Below are 23,857 nucleotides of genomic sequence, written 5' to 3' on the forward strand. Positions count from 1 at the left end.
AGCAAAGCCTTGCGGGCATCCCTACGGGGGCTGGAGGAGTGGGCTGTCCGCCCTGGCACCAGGTGGGGGTCTGAGAGGCCAAGAAACACCCTCCTGGCCCAGACTGGAAGCCTTTCTTCCCTCTGCTGGTGGCTGGCTCAGGCCCGGATGCAGGTGGCTTCACACCTTTCTTCTCCCTGTTCCCTTCTGCCCGTAAAGGCAGATGTTAGAGACTCAAAGCTCAGTCGGGTGCTAAGGGTTAGAAATGGAGATGCTCCTGCAGCAAGGAGTTCCCCTGGTTATTGCTTAGCAGCCAGAGCCCTCAAACCGTCCCAGACTCCCTGTCTCCCACGGGGGCAAGCACCTGAGGGGTCAAGCAAGTCCCCCACGATGTGCTCGTGCATTCACACCAGCACTGGCACATCAGCCACCTGAGTGACCTGCACATGGGAGTGTGCCACAGCCACAGCCACGCCAGGCGGTTTCGTTCGTAAGACGTGTTTCGTGACAATGCTGCCCAAACATTTCTTGCTCAGAGCCAGCAAACAGGAGCTCCGCCTGCCAGGTGAATGTGCTCTTGCATAACGAGGAGGGCAGCAATTGCTGACACCACGGGCTCTTGAGGCATTTCCCAAAATAGAAACTCCTCTGTCGCACAGGGCACAGCCTCCCCCACCCAGCCACAGGCCGGCTGACCAAGGGGCCGTGCTTGCATCCTCCAGGGCCCATCGCACCTGCTCCAGACGCCCAGGAGAGCCATGGGCTCTGGCCCCACTCGGCTACTTATCAATAAGGGAGCGCGTTGCGAGTTCGGCACCAGGAACATCCCATGCATTTGACACCAGCGCCTTCCTACCACGCTGCAAAGGGCTGGGAGAGGCTGCAAAAAGAGCCAGGGTTCCTGCCCTGTGCACGCTGTTGGAAATCCCCATCCCAGCCCCTGAATGGGGGCGGCGACTGCTTCCTGGCCCTTGCACACTCAACCCGTTCACACTTGTCTGGGAAGTTGGAGCTGGGACCTCAGCGGACGAGCTGGTCTCAGGACAGTGAAGGTGAACGGTGGCAGATGAGCCAGACAGGGTTTGCAAAGGAGAAACAGGCTCTGGCCCCTTGGGTCTCCGGAATACGGCACAGGAGTAGCAGCACTGGGCCCCTGGGGGCAGAGCGGGTCCAAGGCTTGGACAACGCACTGCGACCCCCAAGCAAAGGCCCGAGCATGTTTACGACCCAGCACAGAGGGCTGTGATCTTCTCTGCCTGGCTCGGGACAGGACAGTGCCCACGCAGCAATGCAGCGGACAGCCCTGCTAGGCTGGGAGGTTAATAATGCCTGACCAGGACTAACCCCGTCCTGCCGCGAGGGAGCCCCACTCCCCAGCGAGGGCTGCGGGACTGCGGCCTGCTTGCCCCGGGGCCGTGGCCTGCAGACTCCTCCAGAAGCATCGCTCAGAAGAGGCTAATTATAACCACGCAAGCATCCCACTGCACCTTATTAGATGCAGCAGGTGCTGCCGGGTGTCATTTATGGCAGATATGCTACCTGGCCATAAAACAAGTGTATAAAAATAAGCCAAAAATGTAGCCAGGCAGCTTGAACCAAGACAAAGCAACCAGCCCAGCCGGCCCAAGCGCGCAGCCGGCAGCAGGTTTCAGCCACACCCTGCCCTCCCCGGGCTCATGGGCACGGCCCAGGGTCATGCCCCAGCCTTGCACGCTCCGTCCGCCTGTTGCACAGGGCCCTCCTGGCACCACGAATCTCTAACTGGGGCCTCAGGCTCTGCAGCAAAGTGCCTGACGACTTCAGCCCCCTCCTCTTTGGACTGCAGCTCGTTAAGAGGCGGGCCGCAGGTGCATTAGCCTGGCCCCTCAGCCCCGACATTTCATTGCGGAGCAAGGGGGTGTTTGCATCTGAACAAAGCTCCGGGGCGCAGGAGCCCATGCGCTGCCAGGCAGCAGCAGGATGAGGCCATAAACCAGAGCCAGCCTGGCTGGGCTGCCTTTATGGGCCCCGCAGGGAGAGCTGCATGGGGAGCAGGCGGCAGGAGAGCATCCTACAGCACCTGGATGCTGGGCACAGCTCCATCCTGCTGCATCGCACCTCCTCACCCACGGCCCACGGCTGCGTTGCGTTCCTCCAGGACCCAACAGAAAACGCGGTCATTGCAGGCGGCAGGGACATGGGTGAGCACGGTGCGCTCGGGCACCGGCAGGCGACTGGCTGCACAGAGCGAGCCAGTCCTCCCTCCCCGTCCAGATGCAAGCGGCTCATGTTCCCTGCTGGGATTACGGAGCACAATGTTTTGGCTTTCAATAATTTTCGCCTTCCTGTTCGAAGCACCCCCGCAACCATCTCAGAGCATCCAGAGCCGGAGGCCGACTGTTTACCTTTGCAAAGTCCTGTTTCTGACCTGCAGCCTGGGCAGCGGAGCGGTGCCCAGTTCATTTGAACAGGAAAACGATTCAGGGTCTGGATATAAACTGGTGGCCATCACATGCACAGGGTTTTCACAAAAATAGACTTGAAAGAGCTATTTTAATACCCTGCTATTTTCATCCACCAGCTCTGCATTGGCAGGGGAGGGTCAGAGCCATTCTGCCCATTTTGCAGATGGGGAAAACCGAGCCATGGGGTGGGGGGAGGTATTTGTTCCAAGCATTTCAAATCTGAAGAACCCAGGAGTCCCGACACTCCCAGTCCCCCCCCCACCCTGCCTCTCTTTTTAGCACACATGAGCCACGGTCTCTGCTTTGTGCCCCTCCACACTGCGTGGCACAGGAGCCTCCCACTAGCAACCCCAATTCTGCACTGGTATTTCCATCAGGCTCACCCCCTGCTCCCAGTGTCACAATGGTCTGGGGGTCACAAGTGCCCGTCTGGGAGCCACCGCGGGCCTGGGAGCCCTCCAGGGGAAGGCAATAATGGTATCCAGAGCTAACGCCTATCTTGACACTGAAGTCGGGTTTCCCGGGATAAAACCCTCTCCTGGTCACCAGGAGGCAGCTCATGGAGCATCTTGGCCACTTATCTCACCGCGATGTAAGAGAAACTCAACAAGCAGCCGTCAAACAGTGGGCGACAGACCCATGGCTGCGAGGAGACACCTGAAGATCCTGAGGCCAGCAGACGCCAGCATAGGAACGCTGCCTGGTGGGATCACACACACGGCTGCTTTCATAACAGACCGCCACACAATTAGGTGTCACAAAGAGCCAGCAGGTTTTTTTCCCCATAAAGCAAACGCTGGAAAATTTCCAGACGAAGTGTTGAGCCAAAGGAACCCGGAACAACCGTCGTGCTGCTCACGTGGAAACTCTCATTTCAAAAGTCATCGCCGCCTTCATCCCTTCCCACCGCAAACAGCTCCGGCAGCCAGACCGGCTCTGGGTCCAGGATGGTTGTGTTGTGTGATCGCTCCCAGGTTACATCGAGCAAGGGAGTCACTCAGGCTCGTCCCTGCGATGCTGACAGGCAGGCAGGCGGCACGAATGCCCGCGCTGCCCGGTGCCTCAGCCTGCCGGCGGCTGCACCCAGGCTTCCTGGATGTCGGCTACAACCGTGCAGGACACAGATGCATGGCCGTGGCTTTGTGTGGAGGGGCAAAGTGGGCAGCAGGTGGCGCTCTTTTCCCATGACCCCCTCTGGCATTCCCAAACCCCCCATGCCAACACAGTACCACTTTCGGACGGGGGCGTTCCAGCCAGCTTGGGGGAAGCACGGCTGGATGGCACTGGCTGCAGCCCCAGCCTGAAGGGCAAAGTAGTTCCCCAAAAGCCACGGCAGGACTTAGCCCCTTCCCATTAAAGCCTGGAAGCAGCAGACCCCCACACTGCACCCAGCCAGCGTGAGACCAGCTCAGTAGGGCAGGGGCCAAGGCAAGTTGGTGCCAGAGACAGCAGCAGGCCCTGAAGGCCCAGCAAGGAGAGCACAGTGTTTGGCCCCCTGGCGTGGATCACCTTGCAGCTGCCCTCTCCCCTCCAGGGCTCACCGGGGACCCCACACTGCTGACCTGAAGCCCCGTGCTCCAACCCCAGTCCCAGCCTAGCATTTGCAGCTGACTGGCGTTGAAGAGGGGCAGTAGCCACCCTTACTCCCACTCGGAGGCTGGGAGCAGAGATGGGCCCAAGCGCTGGCTGCTGCAGTGCAATTTGCTTCCTTGCTCATGCAGCTGCTGTGCAGGGGTCCCCACCTGGAAAGCAGGCACTGGAGCCTCCCTGAAGACACAGGCTGAACCATAAAATACCGGGGGGCAAAGAGGAAGAGGAGCCCCCTGACAGCCTGCAGGCACCTGGGGCTAAGCCCCTTGGACTGAACAGGCCTCTGTTCTGCAGCTGTCAGCACCAGAAAGGGCTCTGCTGAGAGTGGAGGTAGACAAGAACGTGACCCCCTGGGAGGAGGCTCATGGGACTCCCTGCATGCGGGCAGGGGGCAGGTTCAGTCCAGGGGAAACCAGCCCACGCCTGCCCCCACGTCCCACGCAACACAGAACAATTCTGCAGGAATCGGCCCATGGAAACAGCTCCCCCACGAGCCCAGAGCTAGCGACTTTATTTTTTGGCAGACATATTCAGAGTGATCGTGGCTTGATGCAGAAGCCGGTGAGCCGTGAGTTTTGGTCGAAGCAATGTCTGTGCCCAGGAGGAAGGGGCAGTGCAGAGCCAGGTCTCCCCAGGTCTCAGCTCCCTACCCTACCTGTGAAGGCTGTTCTTGGTACCACTCAGCAAGGGACCGAGTCCAGGGCTCCTTGCTCCGATCCAGCAGCAGAAACACAAACCAGACCGACGGGTGTGCAGTCACTGCTCCGGGTCTGACCCACATCGTGCCGCCCCTGCTCAGCTCAGAAGGCTTGAGAAACTCGCCCTTTCTTTCCCCTTCCACGTGTCTCCTGCCTGCCCATGTCCCCTGCTTCTGCCACGCGTGCCAGTCATCCAGGGCTATTTCCGGAAAGCAAAGACGTCCCGCGATTTCAGCCCTCTCTTGCCTTCGTTTCCGGGCTTGGGGGAGGGCAGTTCCACCAGGCCCCCGTATGGGCAGCTCTCTGACTCAGGGTGATGTCCAGAGCACTCCACAGCTGGGATGTAGCCGCTGTCCCACATGCCGGTCCCACAAAGCTTGCACAGGTCGTGCAGGCTGCAGGGAATGCGCGGTAACAGGCGGAACTGATACAGCAAACTCCGTGCCTGGAGGGGGGAGAGGAGGGGAGGCTCATTAGTGGCATAGCCAGAGCACACGTTCGAGGGGCCGGGGCTGCCCGTGGGTCTGTTTGGCTCACACGAGGATCCACAGCAGCCTGGCTAGGGGGGACATGGATCCCAAGTGCAGCCAAAAGAGGCCTGGGAGGCATTTCCAGCACTGACTGCATTCAGCCACCGGAAGGTGAAGTCGTCAGGTCAGCCACAGAGCCGGCCCAGCCCAGACAACACTGGGCACAGCTCCTTCTTGCTGCTGGCTGACATGCCCCAGACATGCTGTGCAGCGACCACGGAGGAGAGGGGAAAGTCTGCTGCCTACCCCACCTTCAGCTGCTGCAGCTGTCAGCAGTGAGGGGTGTGTGCGTGTGCACGCGTGTGTGTGGGGCATCACCTGGCATCACTGAGCACTAAACTGAGACCATCACTGCTCTTCATGCAGGGGAGTGTCACGCCTCTCATCACTCCTGCTTGACCTGAACAGGGGCCCTCACCCCAAGGCTGAAGAGCTGCAGGCTCCCTTTCCAGCCTTTGAATGCACGTGTGTGTTATCCTGCCTCTGAGTGGCACATCTAGACTCCCTGCACTTCCCAGGGTTGGTCTCACAATATGTGCTGCCTATAGACAGACCCCCACACCACTCATTCCTGCTGTGCCTATGGCCCATGCCAGGGACGAGTGAACAGGGAAATGGGAGTGCTCCCGCTCGGCCTCCCACATTCAGAACCATGACAGGTCAGCCCACGCCGGCCCACGGCACTGACCTTCCTGAGTACAAGTTCCCCATTCATGTGCATAGCCAGGTTGCCAAAATGCAGCAGCATCTGATCGGTGGCCAGCTGCTGCTCAATGACGTCGTCCCCGTAGATCACCACGATGGCCACACAGATAAAAAGGTGGAAGTAGTCAGTCTGCAGGAGCAAAGCAGGAGTTTGCGTTATGGGATGGGATGCTTGGGGCACCCAGTGCCCTCTCTCCCCCACCCAACCTGGAAAGACTCCTGGGTCAGGAAGGAGCCCTGTTCGCACAAACTTGGTTCCCGTCTGGGATGTGTGCTAGTGGTGAATAGCAAGCCAGTTCCCACTGGAGTCAAGCCACAAGCAGCTGCCCCCCAGAGGACAGAAGCTAGAGGAGGGTCATGATTTTTCTAATGGACCCATTATTTTACGTCCCCAGCTGGAAACCACTTGCTGAGGCCACCTTGTTTTGCAGGTCTGAGGAGTTAAGCCCCCTTGGGGACACGATTCTTTGCTAGGTAGACAGGGGAGCGTCCTTACAGAGCACATGGTCCCTCCCACAGATGCACTGTCTAGATGGATATCTCCCACTCCAAATGCATGGGCAAGCCCATCGCGACTTCCCTGCGCAGCCCTCGGAGGGCAGTTCTGCAGGCCAATTTATGCAGAAACAAACATACAATTTGTGTGGGCTGATGAAGAGGACTTTCCAAGTGTCCCTGCCCTTTTGCTCACTGGACAGGAGCAGACCAGCACTCAGCTGCATGTGGCTAGTCTGGAGGCTTGGGGAAACAAGCTACTATTGCCACTTAAAGTGAAGGTGATTCCTTTTGCACTGATGGGTTGTAGCAGGAGCCAGATCATCCCCAGGACGCAATCAAGCACCAAGCCAGGGTGCAATCTGCATTGATTTCAATGATTTCTAAGGCAAGCGGCAGGGGATAAAACCAGCCCATTGCAAAGATGAGATGCTATTTTAAGCGCATCACAGTCACAACTCAGGGAGTGAAAAGGGGGCTGGGTCTGTGCAGTGATACTTTGCCTGGGTGGGTGCTCTCTCGTGCAACATACTGCATGAGCATGGGGAAAGGCAGCTGCATCCATGAGTGTGGGGCCAACCAAGGGCATGCACCTGCTCTGTGGTGCACCGTATTGCAGACTGCAGCCTCACCTGGTAATGAGCCCAGCAAGCCTCCCACATGCGCAGGGCCTCCGCCTCTGGGAACTCGCGCTTGAAGCAGAGGAGGATCCAGCGGTGACAGAACAGCATCTGCAAGCCGTCCTCCCCCAGTGTGGCCAGGTGCTGGTAGAAGCGGGGGTGCATGAGCCGCAGCAGCTCGCGCAGGTACATCTGGAAAAGGTGCCGTCACTCAGCTCATCCTCCACCCTGTGGCTGTCCCTGTGATGCCCCAGACCCAGAAGCACATGCCTGCCAGTGGCATGTCCCTCATCACCACACTCCAGCCTTGTTACACGAAATTTTTCCCCTCTTTCAACAAGCCCCATGTTGGTATTCAGGCCTCAGCCATGCCACACCTGTTATATATTTTGCACTAAGGACCAGCCTTGGCTCGTCAGTGCAGACAGAGCTTTACAGGCAGAGATTCAGCAAGAAAAGAGAGAAGACCAAATGCACTACAGCTTTGCTTTTATACTGCTGCTAAAAAAAGGAAGCCTGGGACTCAGAGCTCTAGGAGTGCAGCCTCACAAAACAGAGGACAGAGGTGGCTATTTCTGGAAACGCTGAGTTTTGACTTTCACTGGGTGGCACAGACATTGCATTGGAAAACCAACTCGCTGGGGATGCACGTGTGTGCACGGGAACATCACACACCACCAGTGACTTTCACAGTAGCTTTCCATGGCAAGAGGAGGCCACGGTGACCAGGACAGCATGTCTCCAGTTGGGAGCAAAGTGGTAGGACTGCCCAGCCAGGATGGAATTAGCTTTCCCCCGACAGCCTGAGGGTGCATCTAGATTTTTAAAAGAACCCGCTACTTTAAGAAATGCTGCCAGGCAGATTGGGCCTGGCTTTCAGCTCTCCACATGCCCTGGGTCTGTGAAACCTTGGTCACAGACAACAGTTATTGGTGCATTTAAAAAACAGATATCCATGGAAAAGTTTGCAGCTTGGACCAGATCATTCCTAAGTCACGTCTACAGCCAAATAACGAGGAATTAAATAAACCTCCCAGGAGCAAAGGCCAGGATGCAGACTCAGACACTCCACAGGCCCAGGAGCAGGAAGTACAGCACTTTTGGTTCCAACTAGCACAACTGCTCAGTGCAGCGCGGTGCTCGCAGCCCTCTGAGAAGCAGCATGAACTGGCTTAAGTGCAGCACAGTGCAAAGACGGTGGGCCCTCCTCCAGACACAGCCTGCCACTGCACCGCCTGAACCCCAAGCAGTACAGCCGCGTTCATGTGGTGCTGCCTGGCACCGATCGGAGACCAACATCCCTCCGACAGCCTGGGGAGAAGGGAAGTTAAGGAAAGGAACGAGAGCCTCACCAGCTGCTTCTCCATATCCTCATCCCGGGGGGAGCTGATGAAAATAGTGTTCTGCATCAACCCCACGAAACACCAGAAAGTGTCCGACTCATCCAGGACCTCTGCTAGGATGGGGGCCACGAGGTCAGACATCCCCTGGGAGTAGCCAATGGTAGGGTTAAACACTGCATAGTTCAGCAAAATTCTCCTAGGAGGCATTAGACAGGAGAGGGTGAGATCCAGCGGGCACCTGTCACAGGTGACTCAGTCCCACTTCCCCCCTCCAAATCCCACCCAACATGCAGAACCATGCAACTGAAAAATCCCTCCTGCTGTTTAAAGCACGAAGGATGCAGCTACAGGTAGAAAGCACATAGCTTCCTGAGCAGCCCCCAGGGCCGTGTGCCCTCCAGCACAACACCTCATGGCACGTGGGGAGAGAGTGCCCAGATGCCAGGCATGGCCATGGAGGGTTAGACTGCCTTGTACCAGCTCTGATGAGGGGCTGGTTGGCCAGCCAGACTTCCAAACAGCTTGTGGCAATCTGGGACCAGGACTCACAACCACCCAGTCTCCAGGCGGGCTGTCCACCCCCGAGAAGCAGGGCAGGGGAGAAACATAGTAGAGGTAGAGAGAGAAACACAAAACAGCTCTAGGGGAGGGAAACCCCAAGAGCTGGGGAGGGGACAGCAGGTGCTGGAAATCAAAATGGCAGGAAATAGCAGTTTAAACAGTAAAGAGTCACATGATGGGAACAGAGGAGCAATGTGGGGCAGGGGCTACATGCCCGTCCCCAGTGCCCAAACGACTACAGCAGGCAAGATCTAGCTGCTCCCTAACCACGCGCCAGAACCTGGGTGCAGCAGCTCCAGGGAGACCGGCCAGTCCTAGGGAGCTTGGTCTGTCACCCCAGCAGCTGCAGACTGCCAGCTTCAGCTTTACCCAGGCACCTGCTGTGTTCCTGCAGTGGCTGCTTGATGCTTCAAGTGCCCTCACCCTTTGGTGTCCACCTCCTGGCTTCCCTGTCCACAAGGAACTGGGCCAGGGAGACGGGACATCGCTACAGCTGGAGGGAAGTGGTACAGGTAGGGGAAGAGGGGCCGCCTGGCCCAGCTCCAAGGCCAGGCCTGCCCACACAGCTTCCTGCACCTTGGAAGGGAAAGCTCTAGCCAGGGCAGATGCCGCCCTCCATAAAGGAGCATCACCTCATGGTCTCCACATTGGGGTTGTCCTCCCCACGGAAGAACTGGTTGCTGCGGTCAGTCCGCACCACGTCCTTGTCGACAGTGAACTGTACGTTGCGCCAGAACTCCTTGTGCTCCTCAGGGGTCATCGTCAGCCTGGAAACGAAGCAGCCCTGTGAGTGTGCTCAGCCCAGGGAGAGATACCACAAAACCCCTGTCCTGGAGGCAGACTGAGCTCCCCAATCTCCACGATGCCCAGACTGTGCGAGAAGGTTGGAGGCACTGAGTCCATCCCCAGCTCTCACCGGCAGCCGCGTCACAGTCCCAGTCAGACATGGGTCTAGCATCCTCTGCCAATAAGTTTATCCTAACCGCTCTGAGAGGCTGTTCCTGGACCTGGCCATTGGGATGATCAGAAATCTTCTGTGTTCCCAGCCTGTCTTTATTCGTCCCCATTTGTGCTTGGGCCAAGACGTGAGTCTGAAAGAGCTGCTTCTCCCCGTGGACATGTTATAAGGAGTGGTCACAGCCCCTCCTCACCTTCATTTTGCCAGGCTAAGCACAGCATGTTCTCCTCATCTCCCTTTGGGAGAAAGGCTTTCCTGCACACTTAGGGACAGTCATCTCCGGGGATCTGAATGACTGGAGGGATGAGCTGAAAGGCCCCAGCTCCTCTGTGCCTAGGTATGTCGGAACAGAGCCCCTTGGTCCATCCTTCTCCCACCCCCCAGCAGGTTCCCCTTTGAGAGCCTCCCCCTCTGCATCAACCCTATGAAACACCAGAAAGTGTCCGACTCATCTAGCACCTCTGCCAGGATGGGGGCCGCAAGGCCGGACACCCCTGGGATGACCTCGGGGAGGGTCTCAAAGCCAAGCGTAATGCAGGATGGAGACACTGTCCCTTCAGGACCCAAGCTGAGGTGAGGAGAGTGGAAGGCAGCTCCCCGTTACCTCTTCTGCTGAATCTCAAAGTATTCTCTCCTCTTCTGCACCCTCAGGGCCTCCCTCTCTTCGGACGTGGACTCGTAGCTGTAATAGCGCAGTAGGAAGGGCCAGACCTCGCCACGGATGGAGACATCGATCCCCCCAAAGAAAATGGCCTGGAGGGAGCAGTGCAAAAAGTGACAGAAGCAACTGGAAGAGTCCCACAGGCTGCACCAAGACGCCACCCGCCCCTGGGCTGCTGCAGCTTTACCATCCGCCTCTGACAAGTGATGCCTTGATTCAAGCTCTTTCAAATTTGCACATGTGTAGAAGGAAAGTATTGGGCTCTATTCCCAGATGAGACACAAATCGGGCTCATTTCAATGTCAATAACCCCCCCGGAGGGACTCTGTGATTAACGTGTCGTTCTCATGTCAGGGCTTAATCCCCAGTCTTGGAGACGCTGCGTTTCACGGCAAATTTTTCTTTCAGGGCTTGGACAGGGTCCTGCCCGGGCCCACAAAGGGCTGCGAGTAGGAGCCTCGGCTGCTTTCTACAGCTGTTCACACTGCATTGTACAGGAATGGGACCCTCCCGGTCCACTTATTCCAACAGGCAGTGGAAGGAGGGCAGAGTCCTCCCCGCGCTCAGGAAGATGCTCCATTATGGTGACCTGAATGCAGTTCCTGTGAGACCTCTAGCTGAGCACCAGCAATAAGTCTGAGAACCAAGACCCCAGGGCCAGACCCAGCATGAAGTCAACTGCTCTCAGGGACTTGTCCACTAAGAGAAAAGCAAACCCACCCGGGCAGCCGCTGGTGCCCCCTCACCTTCAGCAGCTTGTACTCCTCCTCCACCTGCCCGGACTCGTTCAGGTGATGGAGCCAGGCAGAGACATCGAGGCGCTTGTATGCGTTCTCCTCCGGGTGAGTCTCTGAGGATGGCAGCTTGGGGCGGCGGATGGAGAACTGCATGCAGGTCCTTTCGTCGGTCAGCTGCTGAAGGGGAGACAGAGCGGAAGGGAGGAGATGGTGACAGCTGCAAAGCAGCAGCTCTCAGAGCAGCTCCCGAGGTGAGCCCCAAGATTTGGTGCCTGGGAAGGATCTGACTGACATCCCACCAATCAAAACAGCAAGAGCTACTCAAGGCATTCGAGAACCACAGCACTGCCAACGGCAGCACTTCCAACAAGAATTTCTTTCCACATCCCCCCTCCCCACACACACTCAGCTTCCCCCCAAGACTGAATGAATGCTGCTCACAGCCAGAAACACTGGCAATACATTACATACGATTGGGCCCATACAAAGAGAGTGCTGTGAGGCACGCAGGGCGCCACACAGCCCGGTCCCCTCTCCGGACACTCGCGATCTCAGCGCAAAGCTGCAGCTGATGTTTCACTGAAAAATCAAAGGCTGCTCTGTGCCAGCCTAAGCCTGTGCGGCTGCAATGAGGAAAGCAGCAGGGGATTTGGGGGGGAAAGATGGGAGTGTAAAAATCGTCGTTTCTAGTAAGTACATAATGGGTCATTAAAGTGCTCTTATCACATTTGTGGGGAGACAGTAAAATCTGGCAAGGTGTCTTGTCAAAACACCCCTTCCATGTGCAGGGCTTTGGGCACCCCAACTAGATGAGACGGGTGCAGGGCTTTGGATCCAGCACTGGCAACGCAGCCTTCTAGTCCCAATGCCCGAGCACTGGCCCAGCGTCCAGCAAAACAGGGACCTGCACGTACGGGCCTTTGTGATGTTCGCTCCCTGCTGGTACCCAGGACCAAGAGGAAGAGGGACCAGCACATCCAAGCAAAGACTTGACCTGTGGTGCACCCTGCAGCCCTGCCCATACTTGACAAAGCCACTCATTAAGACACCTCTTCAATGCCCAGCCCTGGCTAAGAAGGCAGGTACGACAGCCTCTTTGCCTCACGTGGCCCAGGTTGGTTACCTGATCCTTGAGGTGGGTCTCCGTGCAGTACTTCCACTGCTGAAACACCTCTGACAGCTTATCCAGGCCACCGTGGTGAAAGTGGAAGATCTTATATTGACTCTCCCTGCTAGCAATGACCAGCTGTCCACAGGTGCAGGCCTCGTCACTGCGGGGCAGCCGAAGGGAAAACACACAGGTTAGAGCCGGCTTTCTCAGTGGGGAGGAGAGGATGAGGGAGGGGAGGGAGGACACAGCTGGAATGAAACACAAATGCACGGAAACCTCAAAGAAAAAACTACAAGCATAGAGGCAGGCAGACCAAACACCTCCCCAGCCCGAGGCACGTGGGCCGCCACAGCCCCAGCCACAGCACAGCGCTCTACAAGTAGTAGTGGGGTGGCCATGCTCCCTCCTCTTCCCACTCCAAAGCCTTCGGTCCCAGGAAGGAACAGCATCCCTGCCTTGGGGTGGGAGCAGGTCCGCCAGAGCCTTTCCAGTGCCTGCACAACATGCTCCTGGAGACAGCAGCTCCCAGAGACACGGGGACTACAGGAGATGGGGAAGCCACAACAAACTTCTGGAGAAATCGAGAAGACGGGCGAAGGGAGTTCAAGGGCCTAGGGTTCAAGGCATTTTCTATACCCAAACTAGCCTTGCTGTTTCCAAGGGGGGAGCAGCGCTGGGACATGGGGAAAACCCATTTCTCACCTGAAGAAAAGGCGGAGGGACCTCATCTGGCCAAGGTCCACACGAAAGACCCCGCAGATCTGCTCGAGGGCAAACACCTTCTGCTGCTCGTCCCACCGGGCGTTTTGCGCTTGCCCGTTGTTGTCCTGGAAGTGGGTGTTGGTGTCGAGGCTGGAGGCAGAGCTGGTGGAGCAGGTCATGTGGTTATCACACGTCTCCCTGGAGCAGGGGTGGGAGGACCGTTAACCACAAGTAACAGAGTCTGTAGTCACCCCAGGACGATGGAGAGTCAGTAGCCTCTGAATTCATACCTCTCTGGTGGTCAGCACTGGTCTCTCTTGTACCATAACCAGGAGCAGTTTGGGGAGCCAGTCCAGTGGACACTCATCTTCCCTTCCCACTACATGCCAGGGTGCCTACATCATCTACACCCCTCTACATCTGCATTTGGGGCTCACGTCTTCCCTGTTTTTTCCACCCCTGGCCCAGGTGACCAGAGCAACCCCACTAGGCTGCAGCAGAGAAAGCCTGGAGGGAAAGGTCGTTTTGTCACATAGTCCTAGCAGAATCCTTTGCATGGAGCCCAGCGGCTGTGGGCCTTGGCTAGGGCAGGACCTGGGAGCACACTCGGGAGGCAATGCACAGTCACTTTTCTCGGTAGCAGAAGAACTGAAAGAGCCTCCTTCCCGCACAATGAAAACATACATTTCTGGGGAAATTACTCACTTGCTAGAGCATATTTCCTAGCATCCACTCATAAGCTTGGCTTCATGCATGGGGACTTCAGACAAGCTCCCACTTGCAAGTGTCAACCTTTGAATACAGAGGACTGGGAAACCATCTGAAAGCCCTTTCACCAGAACCAGACTGTTTTCCAATAAGCTAAGCAGCTAAATGAACCCAGGGTTTCCCCAAGGGGAAGCCTGAACCTAGATTAAAAGCCAAGCAGCCCCATCCCCAAAGAAAAGCGGCACTGCTCTGAGAACTAAGTGACTCTGAAACCGTGACCCGCCCCCCCCGGCTCTTACAGAGGTCAAGGCCCGTGAACAGTTGTAAAGCGAGGCCTGAATGGGCTCCACTGTGAAATCAGGGTTTGCAAAACAAGACAAGGAGCAGGTATAAAGGCAGTCCCCGCAGTGCCACTTTCTGCAGTGTTTTCTAATCCGCTTATCTCACAATGTAGGCACTGAGCACTGAGACTCGCACACTCAGCATGCGGCTGCACTGCGCCACGTCAGGAAGCTTTCTGCAACGGGCTACCGTGCCCTCCAAGTGAGGGCCATTAGGCTGTGTTTCCAGCATCCACCCACCGTTCAGGTCACTGCGTTTCAATGAACAGGCTGCGGACATCCCCTTTAGCTGCGGGTGAAATTAGTAACAGAGGCTGAATGGGCAGGCTAGTTCCAGGGGAGGACATGAAACCTCAGTGCCCACACACATGCAAAATCAATCCCTCCCCATCCTTTCATTCTGCATAAGACTTTACATAAAAAGGTCTTAATAGATCTTAACCCAAACAAACCAGCTCCACTACTTAATGCATGCCTGTTCTGCTGCTTAATTATCCTGATGAGACACAATCGAAGTGAGATCTTCGGACACAACCTGGCACCACAAGAATGCAAGCAGGGATCACGCCTCCAGCGAGAAGGACCGATTCACCTACTCTGCAACATTGCACCTCATCCGAATGTCGCCTGGAGCCCCCCAGTGTTAAGCGGAAAGTGCAGCCAGGCCTCGTCATCTATGCTGCGCACACACTTTCAGACAAGTTGTATCTGGGTTTGTGAGAATCAAAGCGCTGCTTTATCGGCTGGATCTGCGGTGTGGAACGCCTGCCAGGAATGCTCTCTACCGTATGTTAGTGCAGAAAACAGCCTGGAAAAAGCACCACGTGCTGGATAGCCTGCTGTAAGCAGCTGGATTTTACGCGGCAACATTCAGGTTGAAGCCACAGCTGATTACACAGGATTTTCCAGGAAGAGATGACTCAAACTCATTTAAAGACTAAGCAAAACCACCCAGGTATTCCTGCAGCCCTTGAGGAGATCAAGTGGTCAGAAAGACAAAGAAGGGCAGCCTATAAATCTAATAAAGAAATAAACGGACAAGAGGCTGGAAGCGAATGTACTACACAGGTTATTCCCGTGAGAAACTCCGCACAGTTCAAGCACATCAAGTCACTAGATGCACGAGCAGCATTTAATACTTGTACACGGCATCGCATATGCTCCCAGCATGGGGACATGCTGCCCCTCGAGTGGCACAGGAAGCCTCTGTATGTGGCAGATCAGGAAGGGGACAGGCAGCATGCCAGCAGAGAGGGCTGGGAGCAGAAAGCAAAGCAGCAAACCGAGCAGGAAGCTTGTGACTGCACATTTGGTAATATATGCATGTACTGTACCTGACACCACAAATATATAAAGTGTTATTTTACACACTCTATAAATACTAACGCTCAATAATTACCCAGGTTAATCACTCCATGAATTTAAAAAAGACTCCACTTTATGTTTAAGCATAAGCCCTTTCCCATTTGTACGTGCTGAATGCATTGGAAAATGGCTTTAAACTGCTTTGTACACCAATGTTAACACTCAGCTGTGTGCAGCCCTGCTTGCCCCTTGTAAGGATGGGCTCTTAGGCAGTAAGGCCAATGCTAATTAATTAAGTCTGTGCTTTTAGGGAGTCACCTCTGTGTTGACACATGCAGGCAGGGAGAATGCTCCTAGGTTTGCAAGATAGCACCGGAAAGCCGGCGTTATGTTCGTTGGACCAGAGATTTGTATTAGACCGTGTTCTTCAAAAGCAGCCTTAGCACTGCAGAAACACATTCCAGGGAGATATTATCTTGTGGGATTAATAAAAAAAAAAACAAAACAGGCGAAGCCAGTGCTATGGTTTATGCATGGGAGTGAAGGGACCTGGAGAAAAACCAAATGCTTATCAGCAGAATTGAAAAAGCTGAAAGCAGGAACCCCGGTGCAACAGGCACATTCACGGCTCATTTCCTTCCTAAAGTTTCTTTGCTCCTCTTAAGTTAGTGTCCCTCCTATTAGTCAGTTAGAGACAAGTGCTACCACAGGCGGTCTCTCAGGAGTCCTTAATGACGGGCTGTGTGCCTGTACCATCCCCTTTGGCACAGCTGTAACCCTTAAGAGGATGGTAGGGTGAAGCCTCACAAGTAGGAGTTTGTAATAGTAATTGTCATAAGCCCAAAGCATCCTGAATCCCCTTGCAGTAACTGTCGAGACACAGGGAAGCAGTATCAGACACCTGGACTGAGAGCAATCGGCCTGCTGAGATGGGTCTTTTACAAAGGCTGCATCTTTGCAAGTTTGTGGAAAGCACCCATGTCAGGTGGGCTGAGTGAAGTGACAATCTGAGACGGAGCTGGCTGTCTTGATACCTCTGTGCTTCACAATCCGTTCCCCAAAAAGAAGGATCAAAGGCACGGCAAAACGACAATGGACTCACTGTTCTGGGAATCCTGGCCGGCTATATCCCTGAAAACAGAGCCGCAAGAGGATTATGCTCATGCAGTTTTTTAAAATCCATTCATACCTGCTGAGCAGAGAGTAGTAAACTAGGTTAAAACCTGCACCTAAATCCCCCTCAGGCTGATAAGATTTGGAATAGATGCTTGAAGCTTTGTACCGCCTCAAAAAACTCCTGCAGATCCTCCTCATGCAGACTTTTCTGAACAGGGAAGGATTTATTCCACTTATTTTGAAGAAGTGGAATGTGTCTCTTTAAATGTCATGTCAGAATAAAGACCCGTGGAGGTGCACGCGAGTAGGTAAGTGGTGTCTGGTGGGGGGAGCATCCCCCAGCCCTGTCCGCACAGGAGGGAAATCCATGGAAGATTTCGTGGGACGTCACCGCACGGAGCGCTCCGATGCCGGCGTGGGTTTCCAGAAGCCACGTTCCACGGGCCCGCCATTGATCTGTTTGCTTGCAAAACATAAATTCCTTCACACTGAACTGCGCTAAATGCTACTTAGTAGCTAATTAACTTTCTGGGCTGAAAACCTCCTGTAATTGCACTTCTTTCACCTTTTTAGCCCGCGTTCTCCAGGGAGCCGAAGCTGTCCTGCGGCATTTGTTCTGCTCATTCCTATCGTACAGGCGCAAGTTCCTTCCTGACAACAGACTGCCAATCATGGCTGCAGAGGTCACTGGAGACCAAATTAGGAGCACTCTGCTGCTGACAAACCTGCTTTGCTTAGCTCAACGTAAAGGGAAAGTAATACGTTATAAAAAAATCATTTTCCCCGTTGAAACTCAGCGCCAGGGAGCAGATTCAAGGGCACTTTTCAGAGGCGATTTATAATTACCGTTGAAACTGTTTGGCTCTCAAGCTGCTTGTATTTTGACTGAACTGGCATCTGCTCCCCACTGGACAGGGAGAGAAAACAGAAAAAGCTTCATGATTAGCGCACATCACAGAAACACAGTCCACAGGGAAGGCAGAGACTTTCGCGCTCCCCTCCTTCCTCTGCCCACAAGACTGTCGCAGCGAGATGAGGGATGGGGTCTTGTATTAACCAAGGATGCTCTGCATACCATTGAAACCTCCCAGTGCAAGATGGGCTAAAGAAAGCTGGATTTGACCACTGCACCTTTTGCCACAATCGGTTTGCTTGCGAGAAGCAAAGATCAAGCAGTTCGTGTTGAGGTAAGTGGACGTTTCAAATCCACATGAAGGCACACCGGCTTTCTCTCTCTGAAGCTTCCTGCAGTTTTGCCGGGGGCACAGCACCCAGTGCTCATGCCAGCTGCTGGATCCATACCCAAAGTCTCTGCGTACAAAGACAAACTGGGCAGGAGGCAGAGGAATCAACGCACTCTGGGATGCTCCCCTTTTCTTCCCTACCTCAGCATAAGAAAACAGCCAAGCAAGAAGCCTCGCTGCACTGGAGGCTTTGGGGCTCCTCGTTCTTCCTGAGATGCAGCAGCAGCCTGGAAGGAGACCAGGTGAGTTCAGGCAGGAACGGAGGGCGTTGTAAGAACGGGCATACCCACCTCCGCCGGGTCTCCTCGCTGCTACACGACAAACGAACCAAACAGAAAATCCTTGCGCTGGTAATTCTGCATTTAAATAGGAAGCAAAAGAGTCCCCAGGACTTGTAGTGACTTAGAGTACCGCAATCCCCTTTTTCCAGGGCAGCCCAAAATTGAACGTACAATTGCGTTCGCTGTTAAACACAAGTTAGCTTTCTCAAAGATCAGATGGCTAAACAGGTAAAGTCCGCTTAGCTAAACCCAAAGCACGGATTTTCTCTGTGAGCTTTTGTGACACTTGGGCAGCAGCAGCAAGGATAGTAGTTTGAATGAATAAAAACACACACGGTCCCTGAAAAGCCAAACACAACAAATCATTTTTAAGCCCAGTGTATACTGTTCAACGGTGCATACTTTACCTTCGTTTCGAAGGAGGAAAGCATTTCAAAAGCCGAACAACAGATTTTTTGCAATCCGTACAGAGAAGGGGCACCTCATGCCTGGGCTTTAACTCATTAATAAATCAATTGAAATGCAACACTTGAAAAAAAAATTCCTTAGATGGAAAAAGTGATTTCTCAGCACGGCCCAAAGAAGAATGTTTACCTTTCAGCCCAGTCCAGCCTGGAAAAGAGAAGCTTTCTTAGCAGTGTTTATTTTATTTTTGAAATCAATGGGTTATTTTGCCAGGGGTTTTTGTGCAGTTCTTTCCATGCAAAAATAAAATTCTGAGCTAATTATGCTAATTACAATCAAGCCTTTGAAACCCCAGCCCCTTGAAAACCCTGAAGATTATCTTTGTTCTTATATTCTTGGCTCCAAGCAACCAACTGGGAATTTTGGAGGGACTTTCTACCGACAGACCGAGTTCAGCCAGTCCCTGGACCCCAGGAGGCTGCTGACCCGGTAGCAGCACCAGCAGCACCACCCAGGGAGCCTCTCGCTGCAGTTACAATGCAGCCTCAGAGGCCTCCCTGGAGGATACAATTCTCCAAGGCAGCAGAAAGGAGAGGGGAAAGAGGAGAGCTGATGAGAAGCAGGTTTCAGAGTTACTGTCAGTGCTTAATACTGCTCTAATTGCAAGGACTCAGCCAAGGTGACAGACTGTGCAGACTGCTTTGCACACGCTACAGTGGGACTTCTACAGGGGAAATACAATTCCTCCTGCACGAGGCCAACTTAAGCATGAAGGCAAAGCATGATTTATCTTCAGCCTTGATTAGAGCCTCTGGGTGTTCCCCTAATCCCAACAAACCAAGGATGGCACCAATGCCCCGGGAACGACACAGCACGGCGAGGCTTCTCCAAGCAAGCAGTCAGCAGCACTGTCCTTTCCTCTAATCCTGCCCATCGCACTTGGCTGCTCAAAGCATCCTCTTGAAGGACCACAGTCCTTGAGCACCGCTGCCCATAAGGGAAGAGTGAAACACATGGCACCCTTCGCCTTGGGAAACCCTTTTGGTATCAAGGATGAACCTGATCCTTTCAGGTCTGGCCCACAGGCAGTTTTGTCTTAGGATGATGCTAATTTAGGAACCAGCCTAGTTCAATTGGTCCAGTCCCCCTCTGCAGGCTGCCAGTACACGGGTGCAAAGGGGCTTACATCAGTGCAATGTAGTCTCATAAAACAAACTGGTTTCTAAAACAGTCACATTTAGACAAGCCCCAGGTTTCTCGAGCTGGGGCAGGACCACCTATTGCTACGAAAGCCGCTCTTAAAGGAGACGGGCTATTTCTTTTCTGGAGTTAACAGTTCAGGAGAAGCAGGCACATCCCTGACCCAGCTTTGATGTCGCACCACCTCCGGATTCGGGGGAAGGCTGTTTGGCCAGGAGGCAAAGGAGGGGCAGGAAGAGCGCAGCTGCTTACTGCGTTCTCACTTCGCAGGAAAGCCCAAGCATGCGGGAAGCGTGTCTGTCCCTCCGCGGGGGGAGACTCTGGGGGACAAATACTGGGAGTTAAGGCTTTTGGCTATACCACGGAAGTGAATAACGAGCGACCAAACAGGGACGGTCACTACCTGCGTAATGCTATCTGGCCGACGAGGTGAGCTCTCTGTAGCACAAGGATTGCAGCAGGTATTGTATGCCAGGACCAGCAAGGCCAACGCTCTCCTTGGAAACGCACCATGGCACCTAAGCACACAGCCCAAACTTCAGCTCTGTCATGGGGTGTCTCCCTGCTGGGCCCCACAGGAGAGGAGGCAAGGCCGTGTTTCTGCACGGTCCTTGATCCGAAGGAGGACGGATGCTGCAGATCTCAGTCGCAGCCCCTCCGAGGAGGAAAGGTCAGCTGCCACATCCCTCGAGACAGGCTCTGCAGTAGCAGCACCACGGCAGGCTCTTTGATCAAGGGCTCCTTTGATGATCTGATCCACCAAGACATCGCCTGTGCAGGGATCTGCCAGGAGACGGAGGGGACATCTCCTGCCTGAGCTGGACGGCGGAGAACAGCACTGACACAAGCAACATGCTCGACATCTCTCCCTTTGCCTGAGGAAGGGTGCTTGTGCCCGAAAGCTTGCAAAGAGCATTTTTTCCAGCTATTTAGTTGGTCTAATCAAAAAGATTGCATTTTCCCAAAGAACGCTGAGAACAAAGGTAAGCATCGACGGTCCCCAGAAGACGGCTGAAACTTGGAGCCCAACTTTGCCAGGTGCCTGCCTGGTCTAACACCTCGCACATCATTTTCCTGCCGCCTCCCAGCGGGTCCAACCAGGAGTGGTGGTGGCGCGGGGCAGAGCGGACCTCCTCCTCCTCCTCCGGCTGCTGCTGGCTCACCTTGCTCTGGCTGGAACTGCGCTGGGAGGCGCCTGCCATCTGCTGGCCACGGGCAGCCCACGGCGGGCCGGCTCCGGAGGCCAGCCACATATTTCCAAGCCCATCACAAAGCCTAGGCTGCCTTGTTCTAGGAGCACCGGCTGAACAGCTGCAGGCAGGCTGACACTGCACCCAGCACTGGCAGCCCTGCGTGGCAGGGAACCAGCCGGCATGCTTTCCTCGGTGCAATGCAAAACCCAGCGGCGGGACCCTAGGACACTTTGAATTCCCTTCCCGTCTTCAGGGAGCGCTGCCAAGTTCGTAAGCAGCCTAGAGCCGAGCGTGCGGGCACCGCAGTCTGGGTGGTTTCCAGAGATGCCCTTTGTCAGCCAAGTGTCTCCCGGGGAACTGCATCTCTGCGGAGCATTTGGGACAAAGATGGCCCAGGGCAAACAATCAAGAGGGGGCTGGAAACCGGGTCGCCATCCAATCTGCTCTTTCAGAGGCTGCATTCATCGCGGGGAGACAGAGTTCACTGTAAAAGCAAGAGTTTAAAGCTCCGTTTTCAAAAGAGCCATTGACCCCTCCGGGAAAGCCCTGCGGAGCAGGCCAGGCTGCCCTCGCCACCTCCGAGGCTCGCTGGGCTTCCTGCCCCCTGGCGCCTTCCCCAGGCTTTTTGCACCTCCTCTGCTCTCGATGCATATTCCAAGCCGCGCTTCTCACTCGCGCCTCGCTGTAACACGCTGGCTGCGCCTGAGTCAGCTGTCACGACTCTCTTCCATGGAAAGCTGGCAGGAACCCAAAGGGGAAAAACAGCCTCCCGCTGTTTAAATATTTACACAGGGCAAGATCTGGAACCCTAGGCCTTCGCAGCGTCCTGAATTTCCCCCCTCCTCCGTGGCACTGATGCCCCCAGTCCCATCACCCAACAGCCTGCCCATGTCCCGAATCGGAGGGGAAACCAAGGAGATCTTGCCAGCGGTTTCAGTGGAGTGAGGAGCTCCCAGGATCTGATTTGGGTGGCGCGGAGCTGAGATCACTCTCAAGTTTTACTGATCGATGACAGGAAATTTTAGGCAGAAGGCAGGGTAGAGTAGCACCTTACAGACCAACTGACTCAGAGAGGCATACATTTCCGTCAGCAACAGTTGGACAGTTGGTTGGACTCCAGTAACATTTTAGACAACATGCCAAAAAGCCCGATGGGCCTGTCCAGGGGTGCTGCCCCCAGGCTTGTCGGACACAAGACACGCAGGCAGCATGACACAAGATGTTGCCATAGGTTGCAGGAGGGTTTGAATCTGCTCGTTGGCTCCCATCACCGCAAGGCTGCAACCACTCGCATTGCAGCAGGGATGCTGGAAGAAAGGACAAATCCCCAAGCCCCTCCAGACTCCGCGGGGACCCCACTGGCTCACGTTCATCTCAGCTTATTCTCCTGTAATTTTGCCTCTTGATTATTCTGCGCAGGTGAGCTGCCATAATAACATGATGCAACAGTTGCTGCTGCCCTCCGTCACCCAGCAGCTCCCCTCTGTGCGCAGGGCAGCTGATGAGCTCCCTGGGAAGAGGCCGAAACACAGGCCACGCAACCAGTCAGTGAAAATTGCATCAAGCCAGACTCCTAAGAAGCTGCTTCCCAGGCCTGGCATCTCGCCCGGCTAGGCGGGGAGAAGGTTTGTGCTCCAGATTCATCTCTGTCTAGGAGCTGCGGGGACTGCGGGAGAGCGCCGTTCTGTTAGGTCCCCTTCTTGCAAACACTATCTACTCTGCACACATAACACTCAGGTCTGCTCCCTTCGGGGCCCCAAGCCGCTCATGCTCCTCTGTGTCTCTGGTAGCCCTGCTGTGGGACCCGGGACAGGAGTACATAAGAATATAAGCAGTGCTGTGCTGGGTCAGACCCACGGTCCAGCAAGCCCAGGATCCCATCTTTGATAGTGGCAGGAGTGGATGATTTAGAGGGAGAACAGTGAACTGGACAGATCTAATGTGATCCACCCCGCTCCTAGGCACCTATCATTATTGGTTCAGAGATACCAGAGGAAACATCTCTAGTGGCTCCATTTCACAGCTACTGACAGATCTATCCTCCATAAACCTGTCTGGTCCTTTTCTGAACCTGGATATGCTCTCTCCCTTGACACCTTCCTGCAGCAATGAGTTCCACAAGTTAATGATGTGCCGTGGGAAAAAAAGGCATTTTCTTGTTCCTTTTAAACCCATCTCCTGCTAATTTCAATGGGTGCCCCCTCATTTTGGTACAGGTCTGCTCATGCATTGTCAGCACAGCTGGGCGCTGGGTCCCCAAGCCAGGGCTAGATGCTGCCTTGTCCCACTGCCCCAGGGCCAAGGCTGCAGAGTCTGCAAGCCATCACCCAGCCTTAAAGTCAGTGAAAGACCAGAAGCTTTTGGGAAAGGCACCTGCAGATTAGCACCAGGTCTTATGCTCTGGGTGATATTCACCAGCCAGACTGTGCCGGGGCACCGCTACCCCTGCTTTACCGATGGGGACACAGAGGCTAAGTCCACACGACTGGCTGGATGCAGAGCTGGGGACAGAGCCCAGGAGTCCTGACTTGGGTCCCTTTGAGCTGTGGGATGACACTCCCTGTCCCCTGCCACAGGTACAGTGCTGGACTGGATGGAGAGGAAGGGAGGAAAGAACCAAAATAACCTATTTATTTCCAATGCCACCACGCCCCTGTAGAAACGCAGGCATCGAAGAAGCAGCCACTGATGTTGTCAGTGCATGCCATGCACACCTTTCTGTGGGCCGACAAGTGAGGAAGGTGGCTGGCTAAGCACAAAGCTGCCTCCCACGTTCAGGAAAACCCAAGTGGCACATCCAGCCCTATAGAGGAAAAGAGCAGACCAGGCGGGGGAAGCTTGCGGGGAGCCAAGAACCTGCAGAGAGGGCATGCCCTTTGGCTCTGAACCTTAAAAGCAGTGCCAGCGGGAAGAAAGCATCTGGTGTGATG

The 23,857-nt window shown here is 54.9% G+C and overlaps 1 protein-coding gene across 2 annotated transcripts in view; it reads right to left on the reverse strand.

Annotated features, from left to right (window-relative positions):
* Window positions 1–4,481: 4,481 nt before the first annotated feature.
* Window positions 4,482–23,857, reverse strand: part of TBC1D16 (TBC1 domain family member 16) — a 33,630-nt gene continuing 14,254 nt past the window's right edge. The window contains exons 4-12 of one of the 2 annotated variants that reach the window (XM_019515542.1): window positions 13,135–13,332; window positions 12,445–12,592; window positions 11,331–11,495; window positions 10,528–10,676; window positions 9,598–9,732; window positions 8,414–8,600; window positions 7,074–7,253; window positions 5,930–6,076; window positions 4,482–5,156 (exon numbers count right to left, since the gene is read on the reverse strand). In XM_019515542.1, coding sequence (XP_019371087.1) covers window positions 4,911–5,156; window positions 5,930–6,076; window positions 7,074–7,253; window positions 8,414–8,600; window positions 9,598–9,732; window positions 10,528–10,676; window positions 11,331–11,495; window positions 12,445–12,592; window positions 13,135–13,332 — 1,555 coding nt within the window. In that variant the 3' untranslated portion in view covers window positions 4,482–4,910. Of the gene's footprint in view, window positions 5,157–5,929; window positions 6,077–7,073; window positions 7,254–8,413; window positions 8,601–9,597; window positions 9,733–10,527; window positions 10,677–11,330; window positions 11,499–12,444; window positions 12,593–13,134; window positions 13,333–23,857 lie in introns of both variants that reach the window. The other variant, XM_019515534.1, reaches the window with a different exon arrangement.

The sequence above is a fragment of the Gavialis gangeticus genome, unplaced genomic scaffold (genome assembly GCF_001723915.1).
Source record: "Gavialis gangeticus isolate Ggan-Ray unplaced genomic scaffold, GavGan_comp1, whole genome shotgun sequence".
In the NCBI taxonomy this organism is placed as follows: Eukaryota; Metazoa; Chordata; order Crocodylia; family Gavialidae; genus Gavialis; species Gavialis gangeticus.